Source organism: Gopherus evgoodei, chromosome 2, assembly GCF_007399415.2.
Source record: "Gopherus evgoodei ecotype Sinaloan lineage chromosome 2, rGopEvg1_v1.p, whole genome shotgun sequence".
NCBI classification, from domain to species: domain Eukaryota; kingdom Metazoa; phylum Chordata; order Testudines; family Testudinidae; genus Gopherus; species Gopherus evgoodei.
The window spans coordinates 280,839,412-280,864,274 of record NC_044323.1 but is presented as its reverse complement, the minus strand read 5'-3'; the positions used below and the strand labels follow the sequence as shown (position 1 = coordinate 280,864,274).

The 24,863-nt window shown below is 38.4% G+C and overlaps 1 protein-coding gene and 1 pseudogene across 4 annotated transcripts in view; both read right to left on the bottom strand.

Annotated features, from left to right (window-relative positions):
• The window catches only part of EFR3A (EFR3 homolog A), a 174,594-nt gene that overhangs the window by 98,406 nt on the left and 51,325 nt on the right, over positions 1-24,863 (bottom strand). For 2 of the 4 annotated variants that reach the window (XM_030553839.1, XM_030553840.1), the window contains exons 4-7: positions 11,906-12,107; positions 6,890-6,966; positions 4,197-4,324; positions 1,876-2,026 (exon numbers count right to left, since the gene is read on the bottom strand). In XM_030553839.1, the coding sequence (XP_030409699.1) occupies positions 1,876-2,026; positions 4,197-4,324; positions 6,890-6,966; positions 11,906-11,996 (447 nt within the window). In that variant the 5' untranslated portion in view covers positions 11,997-12,107. The remainder of the gene's footprint in view (positions 1-1,875; positions 2,027-4,196; positions 4,325-6,889; positions 6,967-11,905; positions 12,108-24,863) is intronic. The other 2 variants (XM_030553841.1, XM_030553843.1) reach the window with 1 other exon arrangement.
• On the bottom strand, positions 18,303-19,026 carry LOC115647116 (annotated as a pseudogene).

Below are 24,863 nucleotides of genomic sequence, written 5' to 3'. Positions count from 1 at the left end.
CTCCATTATCTTTCCGGGTACTGAAGTTAAGATGATTGGTGTTTAATTCCCCATGTTGTCCTTATTCCATTTTTAATAGATGGGTACTATATTTGCCCATCTTCCATGAATTTTTCAAAGATAATCACTAACAGCTCAGATACCGCCTCAGCCAGCTCCTTGAATATTCTAGGACGTATTTACTATAGTACATAGTACGTACTATGTTGAAATCATTCTTGGTAAAAGCCTAGAAATTAAGAAGCAAAAACTGGTGTGTTGGATATTAGGCCTAACTGGGGGATAAAATGAAGAGGGGATGGGCTATTTCACCAATCACACACCCTTTTTGAGTCCATTGTGAAAGTATAATGAATTATATTGTGAAAACAGAAAGGATTAAAGAAATGCTGTCTGTACCTTTAAGCAAAATTGCTGGAATGCTGCAATCCAGATGTCAGGAATACAGACATTAACATAGAACAATTGCACCGTTTAAGGGCAATTGGTGAAGTATTAGCCTTAGATCGATAAGAGTTAGCAAGGAAGTAGGATATGCACACGGTGCCCCAGGTGAATTTTACTGTTTTGCTTTCTTTGTCCCTTCATCTAATTCCCGCTCTTTTATCTGTATAAATAAGACTGTTTGGGTCTTGCATGGCTACTCACATTATCTGGGTGTTATTGGCAGAGCGCTGTGCTAATAAAACAGAGTGGTCTGACAAATTGTGAGCCCTGATTCTAACTTTGACACCATAAAGAAAGACTTAGGAGGAAAGAAAATACAGAAACAAGAACAGAAGGGAGGCTACAGAAGTAAGCTTCACCATCATGGCTGCCAACCCCACCATATACTGTGACGTTGGGCCTTCATCATCCTAATCCTGAGAAATGTCCTGACCAGACCAGGCCAGAGGAAAAAAGTTCCAGAGAATACCACCCCCCCACAAACTCCAGCTTAACCCAACCACCAGCTGGCACGAAATGGAATCAGACTTTCACAACAGTAGCAACAACAGCTTCAACCAATCTTAAACTTCTCTTTTCCCAAAAGGACAATTAACACCATCTTTGATACTTATCAATCAAGCGAGTTTTTCTTTCTAAAACTCTCCAGTGAAAGGGAAAGAAAACAAAGGATTTGTTAAAATGAAAGCATTATTTAATATTTTATATTTCAAATGCTTTAACTATTTTTCCTTCTTTTCTGTATCTTTAATAAAGGTACAAAGGATTTTTAATAGTGTATTTGCCATGGTAATAAGTAAGCTGAGGTCTCTGTATGCCAAACCCTGGATATTGTTTAACACTGGACGGTGACATGATTATTTTTAACACCTTTAGCCCATTTATTCCATCTAAATTAATACAACAAGCACTGCAAAAGCACTGCAGCCAGGGACTTTCTTCCAAAAAGAGATTTAAGTTGCATGACTGCTGCCAATATCCGAATCCCATTAACATTGAAGTCAAGAGATTGGGAGCTGTTCACAACGATATGTTACTATTAAATGAAGGCTGTTAATATTGTGATTGCTATTAAGCAGAATCTACTGTGAAAACAGAGGAAGACTGGATGGACCTTATAAAGTGGAAAAGACCAAATAAAATTAGTTGCATTCATGAGTAAGGCATTCACCTCCAACTTTTACTATGAAAATCATTTTATACTTTTAGTAGGATAAATATCCAAAGATAAGGATTATTTTGACAGTTAAGCTGCTTATAGATACATTCACATGAGTCATACAGGCACTAACTACATGCAGTCTCAGGCTTTCATTAATGTTTTTCCTTTGATTGAACACCAACTGAACATCTGGCATGACAATCTCTCACCCCCTCCAATCTTCTATGAACTTGACTCAGATTTGGGTTAGCAAACTGTTTACTCACAGAATTGGTTCCAAGAACTTGCAGCTTTGGTTCCCCTGACTCTAGAAGCTTGGCCACCATCTGAAGGAAACTTTCCACAAATGGTTTAATGCTTTGAGAATGGCAAGCCATTAAAAGTTGGTCCAGTGCCTCCATGGCGATTAAAACATACCTGAAAGCAAATGGAGAAGAGATCCATACAGATGCACACTGTGTGTCATATTTACCTTGGCCTAAACTTTTATATGCTTTTATTTAAGCCCATATTACAAAAACTGAAAAGAAAAAAAATAAAATGTCAGACAGGTGTAAGGCACATCACCCTAATATTCTCCCCTTATTTCAGAAGTATATTTTTGAAGACAAATCAAAGAAAGTAAAGATTTCTTGGTATTCCTCTACAGATATTTTTTAAATCTTATTTTTCCTACTTTTTCTTTTGTATTAAAGGCACCATCCTTCCAGTCAGTAGAGGGCCTTCAGTCTATCAAAATCCCAGTATGACAAGACAGCAATGTATCTAAACTTCCACAGTTTAAGGAGATATCTCAATCTACATAGAGCATGTTAGTGAAAGGGAAGAGTGCTGATCAGGAGGGGTGTTTACTGTCACTCACATACTGACCGTTTCCATAAAAACAATTCTTACAGTTGTTTTTACATCTGTACCTCTTTATCTTCAATGATAACTGCCAGGTAGCAACAACATTCTCTTACCTATCTCATAATACCGGAAGGGACTCTGAAAGGTCATCAGTCCAGCCCTCTGCCTTCACTAGCAGAACCAAATACTGATTTTGCCCCAGATCCCTAAGTGGCCCCCTCAAGGACTGAGCTCACAACTCTGGGTTTAGCAGGCCAATGCTCAAACCACTGAGCTCTTCCTTCCAATTCCATGTGTTCCATGTGTTGTCTGTTTCATTTTTTTTAATCTCTTTCAACTTTATGATCTCTTCCTCTCTCTACTTTCACTATATATTCCTCTCCCCTATTTTCTCTCTTTGGGAAAGTACAGGAAAGACCATTTCCAACCTGTTCCTCTGGGGTCAGGAGGATTAATTTAGCTTAAGTATTAAGGACAATCACCTGTGAAGTCAGATAATTAGCTTATATAACAACTATAGCTCTAACAGAAGAAGTGAAGGATATATTGTTAGGGGGCTTATTCCTTCACTCTCTTACTTCCCTGGTCCTTCTCCCATGAACAGACAGCAACAATACCCGAAGTCCAAAGGTGCAAACAATTCGATGTTTATTGAGGTGAACTTCCAGCAAGCACGATTCTAGTTTCCTTCCTCAGTGTCCCCCTTCCCAGCTCTGACACCACAGAGCCTTGCCTGTGTCCCTGTTCCCATCTTCCCCTTTAGCAAGACATGATTTTAATTCCCCCATCCCCGGTCTCTGTTCCCATTTCTCCCCCCCGCCTCCTGATTGACTGCAGACTATATAGTAAAACCTGCATTTTGCTTAGCTATACCTTAACCAATCATTTTACTGAAATTTAACTAACCAATCCTAACATATTGTAACATAGTTATTTAACCAATTATACCCCAGCATCTTAATTGGTTTACACCCAAAATTAATTATACAGCAGACAGAAACTATTATAGAACCAGACAGAGAACATGCAAATAAACATACAAAACAATACAGAAGTGAGGATTTCACAACTACATCTATACAGACATAAGGGTTTTCCAGCTGTGTCTATTGATAAGTGAGTTCTTGCCAGACAGGATGCTATCTTCTAGGCTCTTCCCTTTCTCTGGAGGTGATAAATATCAGGGCAGGACTGTATTCCTAACAGCACCCTATTTCAATGTGACTAGTTTGGAATGTGAGGATGTGACCATACACTTCCCAGCTTATGGGGGTCTAACTACATCTTAGCTGAAGGCCTTAGCCTGTCACAATAAGAGAAGGCCATTACACAGACAGTGATCTTTGATTCTTTCTTTTATACCTCTATAACTAGCTAAGTGATAAGAATACACCTACATTCTTAAAGTATAGGTCTTTGCACACAGGCCTGAATAGCTATATCCTAACACATATATTAAATGAAAACACTCTTAGTATAGTGGAAAATATGTCCTGCTGAGTCTAGAAGTTTGACTTGTAAATCCAGGTCATTTTCACATCCAACATTGCCTATAACTTCATAATTCACTTTACTTTTAATATATTTTGGCTAAAAAATAAAAATATAATAGCATCCCCTGCCCATCAGCAGGAATAGCCAAGGTTCTGACTCTATCTGTCTTGTAAAATGAACCAGAAAAATTATAGGGGAAAATAGCTTTCAGCATCTGTATTTATACAGTGACCGAATTCCTTACCCGTAGCGATGTCTGACAACATCTCTGCTCAGTCTCTCTGCTAGGTAAGCTCCAATTCGATCCAGCTTCTCTGGTGCAGAAACTGCATAAAAAGTCAGCTTCTCCATATCAGCTTTAACTAGACCATCCTAAGAATGAGACAAATTTTGTTTTTTTAATTCATAGGAACAGTTTTAAGCTTCTGAAATATCTTACATTTTTCCAATTCAAAGTACAGGTTTTGGGCTAATACAAACTAGAACATTCCATTTTAGTAGAATATGTTAAATAGTTCATTAACAAGCTTGTTCAGGGCCTAAAATACAGAAATTGCAAAATAAAAGATTAAGCCCAGTACTTCTCAGAGAAGTATATTGTCAGTGTTGTCCCTTCCAACAAAGGCAGATTATGGGTGAGCTGTGATATCATTCTTGAGACACACTATTTTTCCTAAAGTCCTATTTCTGTTACTTAACAGTTCTTCAAAAAGCCATTACTACAATAAAAAACACTTCAAAAGTGAGAGTGTCAAGTTAATCCTTTCAGGGTAAAATTGTTTTTATACAACTGAATTGCAGTCTAAAAGTTTTATTGCTCGAATATCATGCCTTAACAGTTCTGACTCTTCTCTGTACAAGGCCACTGCTTTCCATATTTGTCTGTATTACAGCTAGTGTTTAGGGAGCTGAAGCCACCTGATAGTTAGAAATATCAGTACCAACTACAGTTATTGACATACAAAACGTACTCAGCATTATCATTGGTTAATTTTTAGAGTCAAGATGAAACAGGGATTAAAATATATTGCTTATTTGAATAACCTATTAGAGCTGGTAGACAATACACATTTTTCTTAATTTTTTTCAATGAAAAAGGGATTACTCATGATTTTTTTTTTTTAAGCTTTTTGTCCAGTTCTCTCACTGACATCAAGGTGAAAGTCTAGCCACGCTCAGGGCCTCAACCCCTTCAACCAGAAGTTTCAGTCCTCCTCCACTAGAGTATCATCTTTAAAATTGTGGTTCCTTTTTGTACACCAGCATCAGCTTCAAGGGGAGACTGACCAGATCATTGTGTAGGAATTTTTCTTCACTTCTTCTACACTTTGATAATTTCATGTTTAAATAAATTGGAGAATATTGGGATCACGGAATATGGAAGAACATACAGTAATGTGATTAGATATGCCACACTGTAACCCTGAAAGCAATAACTACATTCCTGCAGAGCTACTGGTGCAGTAAGTTGTACTCCTGTTAAAGTCCCCTTTCTGGCTGCATAACTGATCTGTGATTGCCTACTATCATCCAACTTATTTTACACTACAAAGCAATTTAATTGGCAGTTCAGCAAACAGCACAGTTTTTAAACAACAATATTTCAGATTCATTCATTCACAACTAACAATTTAAGTCAAATTAAATATTAATGATATAAAAGAAGGGTATTTTCTCTCAAAGTCTGACAAGAATGATTAACTTATTTGTGAACAGTCACAGGAGAGAATGTTCACCATATATTAAAAGAGTCATTAGAAAAAGGAAAATCTTTAGTATCAAGATGCCCAAGAGGACTAAATAGATCACAGTTAGATATCAGGCAATAATTAACATTTTGACGTGTAAAGTTAGGAGTGCAACCATTCGCGGTGTCATAACTTGTGGGCTGGACAACATCCTGCCCTCCCCCACCTTGTGAACACACCAGCACAATAGGAGGCTCTGATGGACTGCTGCATCAGGGCTGCTTTTGAGAGCACACACAGCACTAGTAAGGCTAGTCTGACTTTAGATGTTCAGAGACGTCTCTCTCTACTAACAGTACCAAACATGTTTAAAGAAGTATTTGGTTTCTATGACTGTATATGGAAAAGAGACCATCAGTATTGCCCTCTTGTAGGTCAACAGAATTTACGTCTGAATGACTATTTCCTCTTGAAAAAAAATCCATGCTTTGAAGATATCAGATCCACAGAAAAGAACAACTCTACCCTAGAGCCCATATTTTACAAAAAACTTAGATAGCTAGCCCACAGTGATAATAGCAGATCTTCTAGGAAGAACATACATGCTGCACATTCTCTCAGACATATGCCGGACCTACCCATGACTCCATACTGTTTATATCCTTCATTTTTAAGAAAAAATAAAAAAGTAGTACAAATCTGATATGACATTGAAAGTGATCTTCCACCATTTACAGAAACTCCGGACTAGTTTCAAACATTCAGCTGTATAAGATATTTAGCACCATCAGTACTTAACAAGGAACTATATTTTCAAGGAACATGGTATAAAAGGGTTTCTACTCTGTGTATTCAAATGAAGTCACAATAAACCAACACATATGGACAACTAAAGATGAAAAACAATTGGATCATAATCCACTGGGTGAACCAAACTACATATTTCAAAAAGACACAAAATAAAGAATTGCTAGGCATACAGAGAAAAGGAAACACATTCAAACGTGTGGTCATATCTGAACAAAAATCCTGTTTAATATCAAATATTTGTGATCCAAACAGTTGGATGACAACTTTTCAGTTTTCTCTCTTACTGGAGAATGCTCTGGCAGATGACAAAGTTAATGCCTTTCCTTCTCCAGAAAGTATGTTAGTTACAAAATATTACTATTTCTGTTACAATATTTTAGCAAACAAAGAAGATTCAAATTCAGAATTTTGGTTAAGGTTTAATTAAATTATTACTTACTTTGGGGTCTTCGGGGAATATGTTATCCACTAGACGTTTGTAACGAGGGCGCAAAGCAGCACAGCAACAGCATACTCCTGGAAAAACATTTGCCAAAAAACAAAATAAAACCAGGTTATTAGAAGGTGAATATTTTAGAAGCTGTATAGAGTCATTTAAGAGAGGAAGACTACAAGCATGCGTCACACTAACAGACCCAGGTCGTCGGCAAGATCAAACCTGGGACCTCTGAAGATAAGTGCATGAAACTCTACTGCATAAGCCAAAGCCACATGGCTCTTAGAGATTGAGTCTGCTACAGTATTAGCTAAGTAGTATTGGTGCTACTAGAGGGGGACAAAGCGCCATACCCAGGAGGTGTGTGGGCTACACATACAGGAAAAAACAGCTGCAAAGTTAAACGGTAACTATACTCTGCAACCTCACTTTCAAGAAAACTGTCATTTATGTAAAGTGAGTCAAACAAAAAATATAGCTCATTTTTTGCACATCTTCTCATGTTTTCCTTAGGAAGAAGTATCTGCCAGAAAGATAACAGGTTCCACCAGAAGATGATGTGCATTGGCATAAAGAATTGTAGAGCATGGGCCTACCCTACTCCAGGGCCTGAAAAGTTAAAAACTTTCATCTGGAGCAGTGGGGCAAGACACATAGCATCTGGATTAAATAGAGGCAGTCAAGCAGCGAAACCACCTCCTCACAATAACCTCTTGATCTGCTGCCAGGAGGGAGCATTGGCAGTTTCCTCCCTAAATCCACCTTTTAGAACAGCAGTTTTTTCCCCCCAATAGCCAGTAAGTGAAGGAGTGGACTGTGGGGAAAGTTAGAGACTCCTACACTCACACATAAAAGCATCTCCAGGAAAAGCAGAGAGATTACAACTAGCAGCTATTATAATCTCTGCAGCAGAAGGGGGAAGCAACTCAGCTAGGTGGGTAAATTCCACTATTTACCACTTTTTCAGCCCCAGTGCAGTTGCCCCCCAAAGACTGAAATGAAGGGTATGATGTTTTTCTGCATCCCTAGGTTATAAGGGCTTGTCTGCACTTATATTTTATAGTGCTCTAACTTGCTGACTCAGGGGGGTCCAACCGGCTCAAAGCAGGACCAATCCCCAGACAGATTTTGCCATAGGTCCACCATTTAGGGATCTAGGGGGAAAATACGGTGGATAGAAAGCTGGCTAGATCATCGGGGTCAGATGGTAAGGAACAGCTCAATGTCTAGTAGACAGCCGGTATCAAGCAGAGTACCCCAGAGGTTTGTCCTGGGGTCGGTTTTATTCAACATCTTCATTAATGATCTGGATGATGGGATGGATTGCACTATCAACAAGTTCACGGATGACACTAAGCTGAGGGGGAGAGGTATATACGCTGGAGGGTAGGGATACAGTCCAGAGTGACCTAGACAAATTGGAGGATTGGGCCAAAAGAAATCTGATGAAGTTCAAGAATGACAAATGAAGAGCCCTTCACTTAGGAAGGAAGAATCCCATTCACTGCTACAGGTTAGGGACCGACTGGCTAAGCGGCAGTTCTTCAGAAAAGGACCTGGGGTTTACAGTTGACGAGAAGCTGGATATGAATAAACAGTGTGCCCCTGCTGCCAAGAAAGCCAACGGCATATTGGGCTGCATTAGTAGGAGCACTGCCAACAGATTGAGCGACGTGATTATTCTCCTCTATTTGGCACTAGGGAGGCCACATCTGGAGTTTTGTGTCCAGTTTTGAGTTCCCCACTACAGAAAGGATGTGGACAAACTGGAAAGAAGGTAAGAAAATGATTAGAAGGCTGGGGCACATGACTGATGAGGAAAGGCTGAGGGAACTGGGCTTTATTTAGTCTTTCAATCATTTGTAGGCTATTAAGACAACTAAATGAAACTACACTTTTAAAAATGCCTGGTCCTCCATCTTCTTGCCCCTTCTCCACTGTCAACTGCACTGACGATGTTCTATTCAGATACATCAAAAGAGTCTTAGATTAAACTATGCAGTCTCTCTATCAAAATAAGCAACACACATCACATTTCCTGTTCACAAAGACAAGAGGATATGGGTTAGGTATAGTTCATTTTTTTCTGGGGTTGAGCACAACCAGATTGTTCAAAGGAATAAAAACTCATTATAACTTACACGACAAGAAACATCAATTAAAGGAATAATGCACATTTAAAATCAAAAATGGAATATAGCCAGCTAGCCATCTGGTACATTCCTCTACCAGTGCAGATTTATTCCCTGCAGTATTTTTAAGCACTTTATCTAATCTAGTTTTAAATTATTCCAGAAATGGGTCAGATATGATGTGATTCCAACCCATTGGTCAAGTCCCAGATCCACAGTAGAGCAGCTCTGAAGCAAAGGAGCCATTTAGAGATAAGCGAATATTAGTAATTGTCCACAAAAATCAGTGGGAGCCTGCCTCTCAAATCTCAAAAAAACAATACCTACTCAAACAGCAAGCAATATAATGGGGGTAGTGAACATGTCAGAGGAGATTAGATGCCTACCAATTGGATCCCCTTCCTAACATCTAACACAAATATACAAAAACTTTGCTAAAACATCAAGGTTGCTAAGGGAAAATGACACCCACCTTAAAACAAAACAGACTTAAGAATCTCTTGTTACTACCTTGATGACTGCAGTTCATTTGTTTGGGGGTAGGGACAGTGTTTACGAGGGGATAGGTGTGTATGTTGAAGGTTATATCTGTAGTTGTACGACTTTACTCAATATTTGGATCTCTATGCAACTGAGAAACCTGTGTCATTTTTAGCCACATTTATCGTTCAACAAGATGTATGGGAGGTCCAAGTATAAGCTATCCGCTGGTTTCAAACTCAATAACTGGTCAGGAATTTTCCACTCTTGCTTTCTACCAGTCAAGAGGAGCTGTAATAGATACACAACTCCTTGTCTAATTTTGCTGTATCCCTCTCCATTACAGAGACTGTACAGCACTAGATACTGTTACCCTATCCACCTCTTCTCTCCCTCCTAATAATTAAACTTTCCATTCAATTTCAGTTATGCCCATTTTCTGACAATTTAATTTATTGTTTTTATCTTATGTAACTTGTGAAACTTACAACAATTTGTTTTGAAGCACTTGGTCCTTCAGTCTACTTTCATCAGTCTTTTGATTCATTCATGAATACATAGTTTAAAACACAGTATAATAATTTCCACAGCACCAGATAGGGATGAGAACAGAAATATTACTTCACTATAGGACTGAGGAAAAACTTTCTACATTTCACAAGAATCCTCCACAGCACCACATCTAAATATTAACCAAGTGATTTACATGATTTTTTTTAAAAAGACATCTACAAATATCTTAAAGAAACCTGTTTTGTACAGTACAACATTTTGTAATATTTGATATTGATTAAAAAAGGGAACAAGACTGAATTTGCAACAGCTGGCTAAATCAGGTACATATAGAATACTAAAAATTTGAAGCAAAGATCATCACAAGCAAACTAGGGAAATGTGGTCTACATGAAATTACCACAAGGTGGGTGCACAACTGGTTAAAAGACAGTATTCAGAGTGTTATGAACACTTCGCTGTCAAACTGGGAGGAAGTATCTAGTGGAGTCCCGCAGGGATCTGTCCATTTTCATTAATGACTTGGCTAATGGAGTGGAGAGCATGCTTATAAAATTTGTGGATGACACCAAAATGGGAGGAGTTGCAAGTACTTGGAGGACAGGATTAGAATTCAAAATGACCTTGAAAATTGGAGAATTGTTCTGAAATCAACAAGATGAAATTCAATAAAGGCAAGTGCAAAGTACTACTATTAGGAAAGAAAAACCCAATACACATCTAAAAATGGCTAATAACTACCTAGGTAGTAGTACTGCTGAAAAGAATCTGGGGGTTGTAGTGCATCACGAATTGAATATGAGTCAACAGCTCGATGTAACTGTGAAAAAGGCAAATATTATGGGGTGTATTAACCAAGTGTCATATGTAAGATATGGGAAGTAATGGTTCTGCTCTATTCAGCACCTCAGCTGGAGGTGAGTATCCAAGTTTGGGCCCCACACTTTAGCAAAATAATTTGAGATTGTTTTCTGTATTTATCTGTATTTCAAATAACTAACTATCTCAATACATATTTGCCATACAGCTATTCAAATGTTTACAGTTAATGAAAATACTGTTCATTCCAATAAAGATTTTCTCTTTTAATCATCTTTCACATACTTGTTTCCCTTTCTTCCATTTACTGTCAAGAAAGGCCAAATTAAAAGCTCAGTACCAAAGGCATCTCTTCTATACCAAGAACTACAACAGCAAGCCTAAAAACAGTGTTTTTCACAACTGAAGCTATATAATCTGAATGTAGAATAACAGAGGATTTGATCTTGACATTTATTTATGAGCTGTTCTGCTGACTCATTCTGGCAGCCAGAACATGTGACAAGCAGGACACAATTGCTGCCCTTTGTGGGGAGGATATTCACCACACTGAATTTTGTTCAACCAAATGAATTTGCCAAACTAAACATAGTAGTACAGTAGACTTGAAAGATGTCCATTTTACCTTTTCCCCATTGCAGATTTCCCACAGTATCTTTCAATTGTGTTGTATTTATTACATTTTACCATCTGAGCAACAGGAACAAAGAAAAAGATTCTGGCATGCTTTTGTGCCCTGAACTGGTTTGCTTATGGCAAAAAATAGAATGGGGAAAAGAATATTCATAAGCACATAAATATATGAAACTTGAAGTTAGGTCAGTGGAAAAAGCTATATCAGTACATTATATTCCATGTAAAAGTTTTACAAAGTAGATTAACACTAGCTTAAACAGTACACATTTTCCTAGTATTCAAATATATATCCTCTGAAATCAAGATTTCATAGTCTACATGTTAAGTATGTACTAAGAGCATTCTCTTTTGTTTTTTAAATAAAAAAACATTCTACAAACCATACAGTGAGAAATGTTGCATAACATCAAAATAGTAAGTGATTTTTTTCCCCACCTACCCAAATGCATAAATGGACTTGGCTCCCATGCAGGATTGTAGTCATAGGTATTTTCCTGTTCAACTGTCGGAACTTCAACGTATTGCCTCATCCTGTATGCGAGGTTACTTTCCACTTATTCTATTCTTTTTAGCTGTCCTTTTTCAACAGTTCTGTATCTTTTCAGCTCAGTTTAGCAGTATTCATGTAATGTACTAGAAGACTGTAAAAGTATCTAATCAGCTCTCCGTGTGACATAAACATAAAGCTACCAAACACGGGACAACCCAAGTATCAAATTCTGTTAGCACCACCACTGTACACACGATATAGTATGAATGAGTTGACATGACTAGACTCATTAAATCAAACTTTCATACAATGTATAGCCTTCCATTTGTATGAGAGATGACAGGAGAGAGAAATAGTCTAGTTCAGGAAAACCTGTGCTAATTCTGCAGCTGTATATCACTTTACAGTGGTAGTATCAAACCAATTTGGATTTCTTTTAGTATATTTAGCAAGTTTATCATATTTTTAAATAAATTCCTGGCTAATAAGAAAGCCTTAAAAAACAGACTTTTAAACAAGAATATTAAATTTTTAGGACAGGGACACCTATTAAAAGTCAGGAGACTAATCACATTAGAGCTACCTGTATATAACACCTTATAGTTTAAGCAAAGGCGGTATATGGAACAGTTTCTATATGAGGAACGATTACGAAGATTGGGACTTTTCAGCTTGGAAAAGAGACGACTAAGGGGGGATATGAAAGAGGTCTATGAAATCATGACTGGTGTGGAGAAAGTAAATAAGGAAGTGTTATTTACTCCTTCTCATAACACAAGAACTAGGGGTTCACCAACTGAAATTAATAGGCAGCAGATTTAAAACAAACAAAATGAAGTATTTTGCAATACAATGCACAATCAACCTGCGGAACTGCTTGCCAGAGGATGTTGTGAAGGTCGAGACTATAACAGGGTTTAAACAAGAACTAGATGAATACATAGACGATAGGTCTGTGACGGGTTCCCCCAGGGTATCACATGGAACTGGCGTACTACTGAGCTCCCTGACCCACCAGCCTGGGCTCCTTCTCACACCGTACTGATGTGACAAGCTACAAAGCCCTCCAAGCCTGCACTTTCACCAGCATACGTACAGGTAGAGACACACCCAGCTGCAGTTACAAGCAGGCACTCTGACCAGCCCCTGCATGGGAAAGCTATTCCCAGCTCCTCAGGTACATACCCCCCCCTCTGGAGTATAAACCCAAAATTATACCATCTTGCACTGCATAGGGAACTGTATAGCATAAACTCATAAAATTTGCCCCCTCCCTTAACGTGGAGAGGAATATGCAACAGCCTTTTGCCCCTGAGGGGTGATTCCCAAACACTGGTTTAGATAAAGCAAAGATAAAGTGATTATAAGTGATAGCAAACAGATCAAAGCAGACTACCTGACAAATAAACAAAAAAACGCAAAGTAAACTTAATATACTAAATAGATTGAATATGAATAGCAGATTCTCACCCTAAGAAATTATACAAGCAGGCTGCAAATTTTTAAGGGGCAAGTTGCACTTGCTTTATAGCTTGAAATCCCCAGGTGTATCATTCACAGGCTAGAAATCCCCTTAGCCAGGGTCTAGCACTTCCCCCAGTTCAGTCTTTGTTCCTCAAGTGTTTTTAGGCATCTTCTTGTGTGAGGAGTTAAGACCAACGATGTCACTCCCTGCTTTACATAGCTTTTGCATATGGTGGGAACCCTTTGTTCCAAAGCTTCGTTCCCAGACCAGTCTGTGGAAAAATAGTGACATCCCAAGATGCGGTCTCATCATGTTCTTGTAGAGTTATAGCAGCCATCACTCACAGGCAGTCTGGAGCATTCACAGGAAAGCTCACCAGGTGGTAGATAAGCTTTTCCTAAGGCCTATCATTTTTTCCTAATAGCCCACTGCCTCGAATAGGCCCTTCCCCACCCACTATCTAGACTGAAAGTATCTTGTCTAGTGGACGTTACCCACGTGTAACTTTACATTTGGAATACAGATACATAGTCAATATTCATAACTTCATATACAAAAATGATACATGCATACAAACAGGGTAATCAAATTCAACAACTCATAACATGTCCACCTCACATGACTTATCTTGCATAAAATACAATATAATTAGGTCATAATCATATAATAATAAAATCACTGCGAAGAATATGGGGTGCAGTGTCACAAGGTCCATCAATGGCTATTGGCCAGGATGGGCAGGGATGGTGTCCCTACCCTCTGTTTGCCAGAAGCTAGAAATGGGCAACAGGGGACAATAACTTGATGATTACCTGTTCTGTTCATTCCCTCTGAAGCACCTGGCATTGGCCACTGTCAGAAGACAGGATACTGGGCTAGATGGACCTTTGGTCTGACCCAGTATGGCCATTCTTATGTTCTTATGAGGGTATTACTAAATTTAAATCCATTATAAAGACTCTTCTCATAGATGCCTTGGTGCAGCGAAGACTGTTTGAGTAGAAATTCCACTTATGGTTAAATATTTAGAAGAGTTTTTTTTTAAAAATGCATTCCTATGTCCTTGCATTATTTTATCCTTTTGTCTCCCACATGATAGTCACTTGTGGTAGACTAAAAGAAACATCCACTGAAGTGCTTTTAGAAGCCTCTTCAAAACTATTATAAATCTAACCATGCTAGATTTGAATGGTATTCTAATTATTGACTACTCAGTTTTACAGAGTAAAAAATACTTAACAGCTTGGAGATTGCAGCTTAGTTTGTCCAAAAAGCTGACTACATGACTAAATCCCATTATACTGCAAATCACAAGAGTCAAACCCCAATCCATTGAATTTGGTGTAATGAAAAGTTATATAACAAAGTGAAATATTTAACTGAAATCCATGAACAGAAACATCTTAACAAATTTAACCTGGCTTTAACATAAAAGGCTTAATTAATGCACACTGCAAGTTTTAGGATTTGCTTTTTAAGTTAAGACAGCTACAAAGAAGTTTGGAACAGCCAAATAGCATTTTTCTCCTTTAGTTAAAAAAACATGTAAGTAAAAAAAAAAAAAATTGTGCCTCTATCACATGCCAGAGTTTTTTTCCTGGCCTCTTACCTATAAGAACCTGTGTCAAAATCTTACAGTTTTGACAGAGAAGATCTCTTCATTCACAATCGGAACAAAGAGTGTGTCTCCACTTACTCACTGTTATTCTGATATTACCTAGGCTCTTTTATGGCCCCTCCCAATCAGCCTAAATGCCTCCCAAGAATTAAAAATAGAAGCAACAGTCTCCGTCCTTCCTAGTCTTGAAAAAAACAACTTGATTAGTGTATAGGTTCTGTTTGCTTGTTCATGTTTGTGTGTGAATGGATGTGTTTTGTGTTTATGAAGAAACTGAGGGAAAAACTGAAGAAAAGAGGTTTGCAGTGAATTCTGAAAGTACCAGTACACCTCTACCTCAATATAATGCGACCCGATATAACACGAATGTGGATATAACGCGGTAAAGCAGTGCTCCAGAGGGGCTGGGCTGCGCACTCCGGTGGATCAAAGCAAGTTCGATATAACACGGTTTCACCTATAAAGCGGTAAGATTTTTTGGCTCCTGAGGACAGCGTTATATCGAGGTAGAGGTGTAGTTTGTTTCACGGTCATTCTTCTCTCTCCTGGGAGTGAGTTCCCTAGTATATTTCCAGCTCCTGTAAAAGCTGAGTCTCTGGCACTAACTAGTTTTCCTCACTGGCCAAAATTTTCAGCATACAACTAGAGTTCAGCAGTTGTGAGAAATCATGGACAAGAAGAGAGTACTGATCTCTTAAGAAGCTAGGATCATACAGAACTTTCAATATCCATACAGAGAAGTTGAATTCAACTTCATATTCAATGGTACCCAGAGCAAACCACAAACATCTATTTAACTGAGATTACTGCTAAAGAAGAGATTCACTGCAATGATCTCATTCACTAACCAGTGGAAAAAATAGCACTCTGGCAAGCTTATTCTAGTTGCTTATAAGCATGTTTCCTCCATGGAATTTTTCATGTTTCCTCCACAAATTACATGTTTTAATCTTATTTTTTACTATAAGGACTATATGGACTGCTTTAATAATAAGAAATTCTAATCCTAACTAAATACTCCAATATTTAAATTAACTAACTGCTTCTAAAGCTTTCTGGCATCCAGTAGCATCAGTGATTATAGATTTTTTTAAAAAATATTTCCTTTGCAAACCATGCATGAAATTTTTTAAACTTCACACTTTCCCATTTATTTTTTTAATTTATTTTTATTTTTCTATTTTGATTTATTTTTCAGGAATATGCTGAAAAGTAAACAATGGTAGTGGGAGGTTAGTGTTTCTTCTCTGCTTGCACTGGAACAGTTTGCTGCAACTTTTTTAAACTCAGGATAAAATTAGAAAAAATGGCAGAAGCCAACAACATTATGCTAAGATAATTAAAGGAGTTTAAACTTTCCATCCTTCCCTGCGGGGCTGCACTTTCATATGGTGGAAAGCTTGCAGACAAGGATGCAGGCCCAAAATTGGTCTTTGGACTCATCTCAGGACCTATAATATGTTACTGCAACTCATCTGTTGAACTTGATGGGAGACTCCACAAAACTTTCCATGAAGACATATGATTGTCACCACATTCTGAGTTGATCAGTAATTGTTTGCTACAAGTCAGAAGTTAAAAGAAATCACTATAAATGAATGTAGACAGTTCTAAATAAGATCTTGTCAAGGTTCCTTCCCCACTCTGAACTTTAGGGTACAGATGTGGGGACCTGCATGGACACTTCTAAGCTTAATTACCAGCTTAGATCTGGTATCGCTGCCACCATCCCCCAACCATTACTTTTTTCCCTGGGTAGTTTTGAGGGACTTCACCAATTCCCTGGTGAACACAGATCCAAACCCCTTGGATCTTAAAACAAGGAGAAATTAACCATCCCCCCCCCCCTTCCCCACCAATCCCTGGTGAGTCCAGATCCAATCCCCTTGGTTCTAAAAACAAGGAAAAATCAATCAGGTATTAAGAAAAAGCTTTTAATTAAAGAAAAGAAAGGTAAAAGAAAACCCTCTGGGAGAGATTAGCATACCAGCTACTCTCACAGATAACAGATTCAAAACACAGAGGATGTTCCCCTGGGCACAAATTTAGTTACACAAAAAAATACCCAAATACTCAATCTGATTCTACCTCTAATCGCATAAGAGAGGTTACAAAGAAATAAACATAAAACCTATTTATTCCTTTCTAAAACTTACTACTCTGATAAGAGGCTGGTTCCTTGATCCTTTTCACTCCGGCTGAAACTGAAACTCCAAATAAAGGAAAAACATCCCTCCTTCCTTTTGAAACATCTTGTTCCCCCATTGGTTCCTCTGGTCAGGTGTTAGCTAGGCTAGGTGAACTTTTTAACTCTCTACACGTTAAAGAGGCATTAACCCTTAACCATCTGTTTATGACAGGTCTATTCAATGCTATTATCTTAAGCAGTCTTGAAATGCGTACTGAATGGCTATTAGGAAAAAAAGTCTTCAATCAGCCTCAGACCTGAAACATAAGAACTCATGAATGGTGCATAATGACAACTGCAGCCATAGATGTGAAAACTTGTTATGGTTCATTGCTCCAATTATTAATGGTACAAGTCACTTTCCAAAGCCTCCAATTATAATTGGTATAACTATGAAGAAAATTGTGATAAAGGCATAGGCTGTAACAATGACATTGTAAATTTGGTCATCCCCTAGGAGGGTCCCTGGTTGGCTTAGTTCTGCGTGGATTAATAAGCTTAATGCTGTGCCTACTATTCCTGCTCAGGCCCCGAAAATCAAGTACAGGGTGCCCATGTCTTTATGGTTAGTAGAAAAAAATCAGCGGCTTAAAAACACAGATAAGATGGCTGAGTGTTTAAGCGTTGGGCTGTAGATCTTTTTACAGAGGTTTAATTCCTCTTCTTATCAAACTCCATCGTGAAATTCATGTCAAATTGCAAATCTGAAGCTACACTTTTATCGGTGTCGGGGTTTTCCCGCTTTTTATAGAGTGGGAATAGTAGGCAAAAGCCCGCTGGATTGGGTGTTTAGCTGTTAACTAAATTGTTATGGGATCAAGGCCCATTTCTCTAGTAAGGCCTTAGCTTAATTAAAGTGTTTGAGTTGCATTAATGAGATATAAGAGAGTGTCTTATAGGTCTTATCAGAAACTAAGAGGTTTTATCTCTTGTTTGGGGCTTTGAAGGCCCCTGGTTTTATAGGTCCAATCCTAAGTTTCTAAATAATGGTCAGTAAGGTGGGTACAATTGTAAGTAGGACAAGGGATAATGTGGTCATTGGGGCTAAATAATGTTTTTGATTGGTTTTGTGTCGTCATTGTTGTGAATAGTTGGTAGAATTTGGGGATAATGTAATGGTTGCGTAGTATGAGATTCATAGCTAGAATAGGCTAAGTAGTGATAAAAGGGCCATTATAGTGGCATTGACGAATGTGTGGTGTTTAGTTAGTTCTTGAATAATTAATCATTTGGGCATGAATCCTGTTAGTGGCAGTAGACCTGCTAATGACATAAGGGTGAGTATTATTGTGGTGTTTAGTGTTGGGAGCTTTGTCCATGATGATGTTGTTAATGGAAATTTTGTTTGTTTCTAGGAGTTTGATTATTAAGAATATTGTAGAAGTTATAATGATGTATGTGAGCAGTATGAGTTTGGGGGATAAAGTAAGGATTGTGGCTATTCATCCTAGATGGGCGATAGAGGAGAATGCTATAATTTTTCGTAATTGGGTTTGGTTTAGTCCATTTCATCCTCCAATAATGGTAGATGTTAATCCTAATGTCAGTATTAGTGGCGTGTTTATAGATTGGGCGGTTATTACCAGTAGGGATAGTGGCGCTAGTTTTTCTCAGGTAGTTAAGATTAAGGCTGTAGTGGTTCCATGAAGTACTTCTGGTAGTCAAAAGTGGAATGGGGCTAGTCCTAGTTTAATGGCTAGGGCTGTGGTGAGAATTGTACATGAGATGTTGCTGGATATTTGTGTAATATCTCATTGGCCTAGTGTTCATGCACTGATAATGCTAGAGAATAAGATTAATGTTGAGGTGTATTAGGATGTTTGAGTATTCTGCTAGAAAGAATAGGGCCAATGGGCCGGCAGCGTATTCAACATTAAATCCTGATACAAGTTCAGATTCGCCCTTGGTCAGATCAAATGGTGCTCAGTTGGTTTCAGCTAATGTATCTGCCCGTAAAGCTGCAAAATACTCAACAGTTGAAAATCTTTTTACTAACACAGTAATTTAGAAAAAAAAGTCATTCAGTGTTATCCTCCTGGTAATAAAATCAGAGCTTTACTTCAACCAGATGACTCACTCACCTGAGAATCTTTTGTTATGTGAAAAATGCTAGGTTTTTGCTCAGGACCATGAAATAAAAGATTTATAATTTATAGGCATGGTTACATGACAAACGAAAGCTCTCCATTTTAGTTTTATAAGCTTCAGCAGTCAAAGTCCGAATTTTCTACCCTAATCCAAACAACTATAATATCATCTTTTTGACAAAGTTGGCAACTTTTGTCAAAATACCAGTGAATATGGGGAGGTGCAAGCAGACATGAACTTCACCATCATGTCACACAAGGCATCCCAGCAAATTTTATTTTCATTTTTCTCAGAACTTTGTCCTACAAATATTTTTATAAGTGTCTCAGTTTAGAAACCTCTATGTCAAATTCTTTACAAATTTTATTATGTCACAGAAAATATCTTAACATATCATGCAGAGGTTGAGAAGGAAGATTAGGCAGATTGTATGACTGTCATTCGGTAAGGATCACAAAAGACAGACTAGTATTTTAACAGATATCAAATGTATAAATTACTGATCTTGAAAATCGCAAGACAAAGATGCACTGTTTACAGAAATCCTGAAAAAGAAAATAACTCTTCTTTTTTCTGTGATCCAGAATTAACAGGACAGTCATTTATTCTCTTTCAGGCATCTAGGAACCAACACCTCACTGACTTTGTGTACTTTTACTGCCCATCCATAGCTGAAAGTGAAATGGCTGGTTTCTTGTGTAATTCACCAAGAAGAAAGGTTCAGACTAAGACTACAGACCTGTTGCTTACTCTTACCTTAAGCAGGTGTCTGTATCAGCATTGTCAGAACAAAGAAAAAATTAAATTTGTTCTGCGGCCGAGTTACTCCCAATACAGTCTGGATGGCACTAAAGAGCAGAAGATGGAATGAGCCTGTGCTCATCATCTTCACTTCACCATTGCTAGAGGATTTAATATAGACAAAGGAAAAGTGACAGCTACTAAACTGGCACCACAGCTTCTACAGCACCTTCATTTTCCTTAGGATGGGCCACAAGTTGGAAAGGCTGACTCAGGCTAGCCCAATCCAGCCATCCATATCTTGAGAGACCAGATATGCTAACAGCTTAGCATGGTATGGCTGCAGGCTGCTCCAAAGGCAATAGGTTAGTCTGGATCTCAGACTTCCAGTTGCAATAAGTTGTTTGTTTTGTTTTTGTTATTTTTTAAAGAAATAAACTAAAAATTTCAGCAGCAGATCTCAACTTCTCATCTATCTCACACATAGCACATTAAGAATATGCTGTGACATCTTTCAAATCTACCGAACAATTCAAATGAATCCCCAATGCAGGTTTCATCTTCTCGATGGTCTCTTAAGAGAGTTTCAATCCATTATATAGAAATATTCAATTACCTCCAGTTCTTTCCTTCTCCAATTACATTCCTTTACTCAGTTCTGCTGGCTGCTCTACTTTCCTGCCATCAACCCTTCGTCTCACTCCCCAGCGTTGCTCTTGATTCCCTCATATACATTTTTATCCTGGTTTACTTATTTCTTTCAACTCACTGATTGTATTTCCTTCCGACAGCATTTCTCCTTTCCTACTACCGAGTCAGCACCTTGAAATCTCACGCCTTTCTAAAAACCATGTCATAAGAGTCTCTAGACCACAAATCAGCAGGTCTGTACAGAATTGCCCAAATGTCATGCACTTTGCTTCTTAGATTGTAATACCACTAATACAACAAATGTGAAAATAGATCATGCAAACTAGGGCATATTAACCTATCTTCAGTGTAATACTTTTTTCAAGGTTGATCAAGTCACAATATAATGCAGAATCAATTAATCATCTCAGAGAAAGAAAGAAAATATGCATGCTATAAAACACTTCAAGGAAACAAGAAGTAGGACAGCTAAGCACTGAGAACAGGGCGGAGATTAAAGAATCTAGGCATGGTCCAACATGTAAGCAAATAATTTGATTCAGTTTTTAATAAATATAATGAGGAGCTTAAGGGTAATGGCAGGGTGGTCAACAGATGAGGATATGGAAGTAGAAATTACCACAATCGATGTTTGTACAAAAATTATTAAAATAAAATCTTAAGCACAAGGTAAGGAGTGGTGTCCCAAGCCTCTGTTTGTCAGAGGATGGAGATGGATGGCAGGAGAGAGATCACTTGATCATTGCCTGTTAGGTTCACTTCCTCTGGGGCACCTGGCATTGGTCACTGTCGGTAGACAGATACTGGGCTGGATAGACCTTTGGTCTGACCCGGTACGGTCGTTCTTATGTTCTTAAGCACAAATTTCTAAATAGAATTTTGTTTGCAGTGTTGTAGTCATGTTGGTCACAAGGTCTGAGACAGACTAGATGGAAAATGTAATTTTTTTTGGACTAACTTCTGATAGTGAAAATTAAGCTTTGCATAGCTTCAAAGCTCATCTTTCTCGAAAGATGTTGGTCCATTAAAAGATTAGCTCATCCATCTTGTCTCTCGAATAGAACTTTTACTTTTTCAAGGATAAAGTAATTTTTCAATTAAAAAGGAATAGAATTAGATTTTGAAATTAAACACATACATTGGCATCACCATGAAGATACGAGCTATACAGATACTATGGGTATGAACCCATGTTCATGTTTTTTATAGGTGTTTTCCCTATTTAAGAAGATTGATATTTTAAAGTTGAAAGTTAAAAGAGCCAGGAAACAAAGGTCCTGCTGAAGTGAAGATCGGAGACTAATTTCTCTTGAAAGGTTCTTAGAATGAATATCTTAGATCTGACATTTCCAGCCTGGCATATGGTCAAAACTTAGTTTTCACCATGGTAACAGAGCAGTATTGACTTAAAGATTTGAATTCCTTGTCAGTTTTTAATGGTCAGGTTTGTTCAGGTAACATTCTTTTGTGTACATTCTCCTATGAAGTCAGCAGCTTAAGCTACCACCACTATAACTGTGTTTTCTTTCATCATTTCACAAATCCATTTCTACAGACTCTTATTTTGGTTTGCAAACAGTGAAAATAAACAGTCAAATTGCAGCTGCCACTTGCATTTCACTGTCGCTCGCAATTTAAGGCTCAACTCTGCAAAAATTTACATGAGTTTAACTTTAGTCACATGAGTAGTTTCACCAACTTCAAGAGGACTATGCATGTAAGTTATGTATGTTCAAGTGTTTTTAGAATCAGACCCTCTTTTTGTACAGGCCTCAAGTTGTGTGTTTATGAAAGACTGAGGAGAAAAACAATACTTCTTGGAGGAACCCAAAGGGTGTGGAAAGCTGGTGCACACTGGGAAGAGTTGAGGGGAAGCAGCGAAGGGAAGACCATGAAGGAGTGCTATTTAGTTAAATTTAACATTTGTTTTAAAGCAGGTGTGCATCAGTGTTCCCTCTAATTTTTCCCACGAATGTGCGGAATGAATTTTGTTATGTGCACCAATATGGGGGTGATGTGTGACAAATCACCCCCATATTGGTGCACACAACAAAATTCATGTGGAGGGGGAGGGGCTGAGGGGAATCTCAGGGCTGGGGCAGAGGATTGGAATGCTAGGGGGAGGGGGGAATGGAGGGGTCCAGGGTGGAGCAGGGATGAGGGTTTTAGGGCTGGGACAGAGGGCTGGGGTGCAGGCTCTGGCTAGGGGTGAAGGATGAAGGGTTTGAGATGCAGGCTGCTCGGGTGCTACAGCAGGGAAAGAGACAGAGGGAGGACTCCCACCGGCACTCTCCCCACACAGCAGCACCTGGGCTGGGTGTGGGGAAGGAGAGGCACCTCTCCTCCTGCTGTGGCAGGTCCATGCTGGGGCTGAGTTGGGGCTGGGGGAGAGGCACCCCTATTCCTCATGCTGGGGGAGACGCGCTTCTCCCCGCTGCAACCCTGAGCGAGACTTAATAGGCAGCTGCATAGCCGCGCAGCTTAGAGGGAACTTAGGTGTGCACACCTAGAGATATTTGGGTACATTTTCCAAATTAAGAAATAAATCAAATATACTGAACATACAGATATATATTAGGACGGTCAAGCAATTAAAAATATTAATCATGATTAGTCGTGCTGTTAAATAATAACAGAATACCATTTATTTATATATTTTTGCATGTTTTCTACATTTTCAAAGATATTGATTTCAATTACAACACAGAATACAAAGTCTACAGTGGTCACTTTATTTATAATAAAAAATAATATATTTGCTCTCTAAAAAAAAGAAATAGTATTTTTCAATCCACCTCATACAAGTACTGTAGTACAATCTCTTTATCATGAAAGTGCAACTTACAGATATAGATTTTTTTTGGTTACACAACTGCACTCAAAAATAAAACAATGTAAAACTTTAGCGCTGTAAGTCCACTCAGTCCTACTTCAGCCACTCACTCAGACAAACAAGTCTGATTAGAATTCGCAGGAGATAAAGCTGCCCGCTTCTTGTTTACAATGTTACCTGAAAGTGAGAATAGTTGTTCACATGGCCAGCGTTGCAAGATATTTACATGCCAGATGTGCTAAAGATTCATATGTCCCTTTATATTTCAACCACCATTCCAGAGGACGTGTGTTTATGCTGATGATGGGTTCTGCTCGATAACAATCAAAAGCAGACTGGACCAACACATGTTCATTTTCATCATCTGAGTCAGATGCTACAAGCATACGGTTGATTTTCTTTTTTGGTGTTTCGGGTTCTGTAGTTTCCACATCAGAGTGTTGCTCTTTTAAGAGTTCTGAAATCATGCTCCACACCTCGTCCCTCTCAGATTTTGGACGACACTTCAGATTCTTAAACCTTGGATCTAGTGCTGTAGCTACTTTTTCTTTGTGTTTTGTCAAATCTGCTGTGAAAGTGTTCTTAAAACAAACATGTGCTGGGTCATCATTTGAGCCTGCTATAACATGAAATATATGGCAGAATGCAGGTAAAACAACAGGAGACATACAATTCTCCCTCAAGGACTTCAGTTACAAATTTAATTAATGCATTATTTTTTTAATGAGCATCATCAGCCCGGAAGCATGTCCTCTAGAATGGTGGCCAAAGCATGAAGGGACATACAAATGTTTAGCATAATTGGCACATAAATACCTTGCAACGCCTGTTTGAACCTGATTCCAGGCCAGATGTGTGTCCTCACAGAATTCCTTCCTTAGCTCCTGACCTTTCTTTTGGAAAAGAAAATATATGAAGGTAGGAGCCTTCTTCCATGATTTCATCTAGACATTGGTCAGAAAGAACTGGTAATTCATGTTAAACAGTTGCATGGTAAACTGTATGTCCTGATGAACCCCATATTGCAGTTCACAATCATGGGCTACTTTACCTACAGGTGTGCCCAGTCTTCTAGTTGTGGTTGCCTTCACCACTAAGTTCTCACATGGAGATGGAGGCATAAGCTACACTTTTTCCGCAATTGCCTTTGAGACTATAACAGCCGTGCGAAGGCTCTACCATGATTTCCTCTATTACCTAGTAAAAAATAGGCTGCTAAGTCACAGCAACCCAACTGAACAAAGGTTCGATGACGAGATACCTTCAATTTATAGCTTTTCAGATTTCTGAACTAATTTAAGCTAAAAAAAATCAAAAAATGAC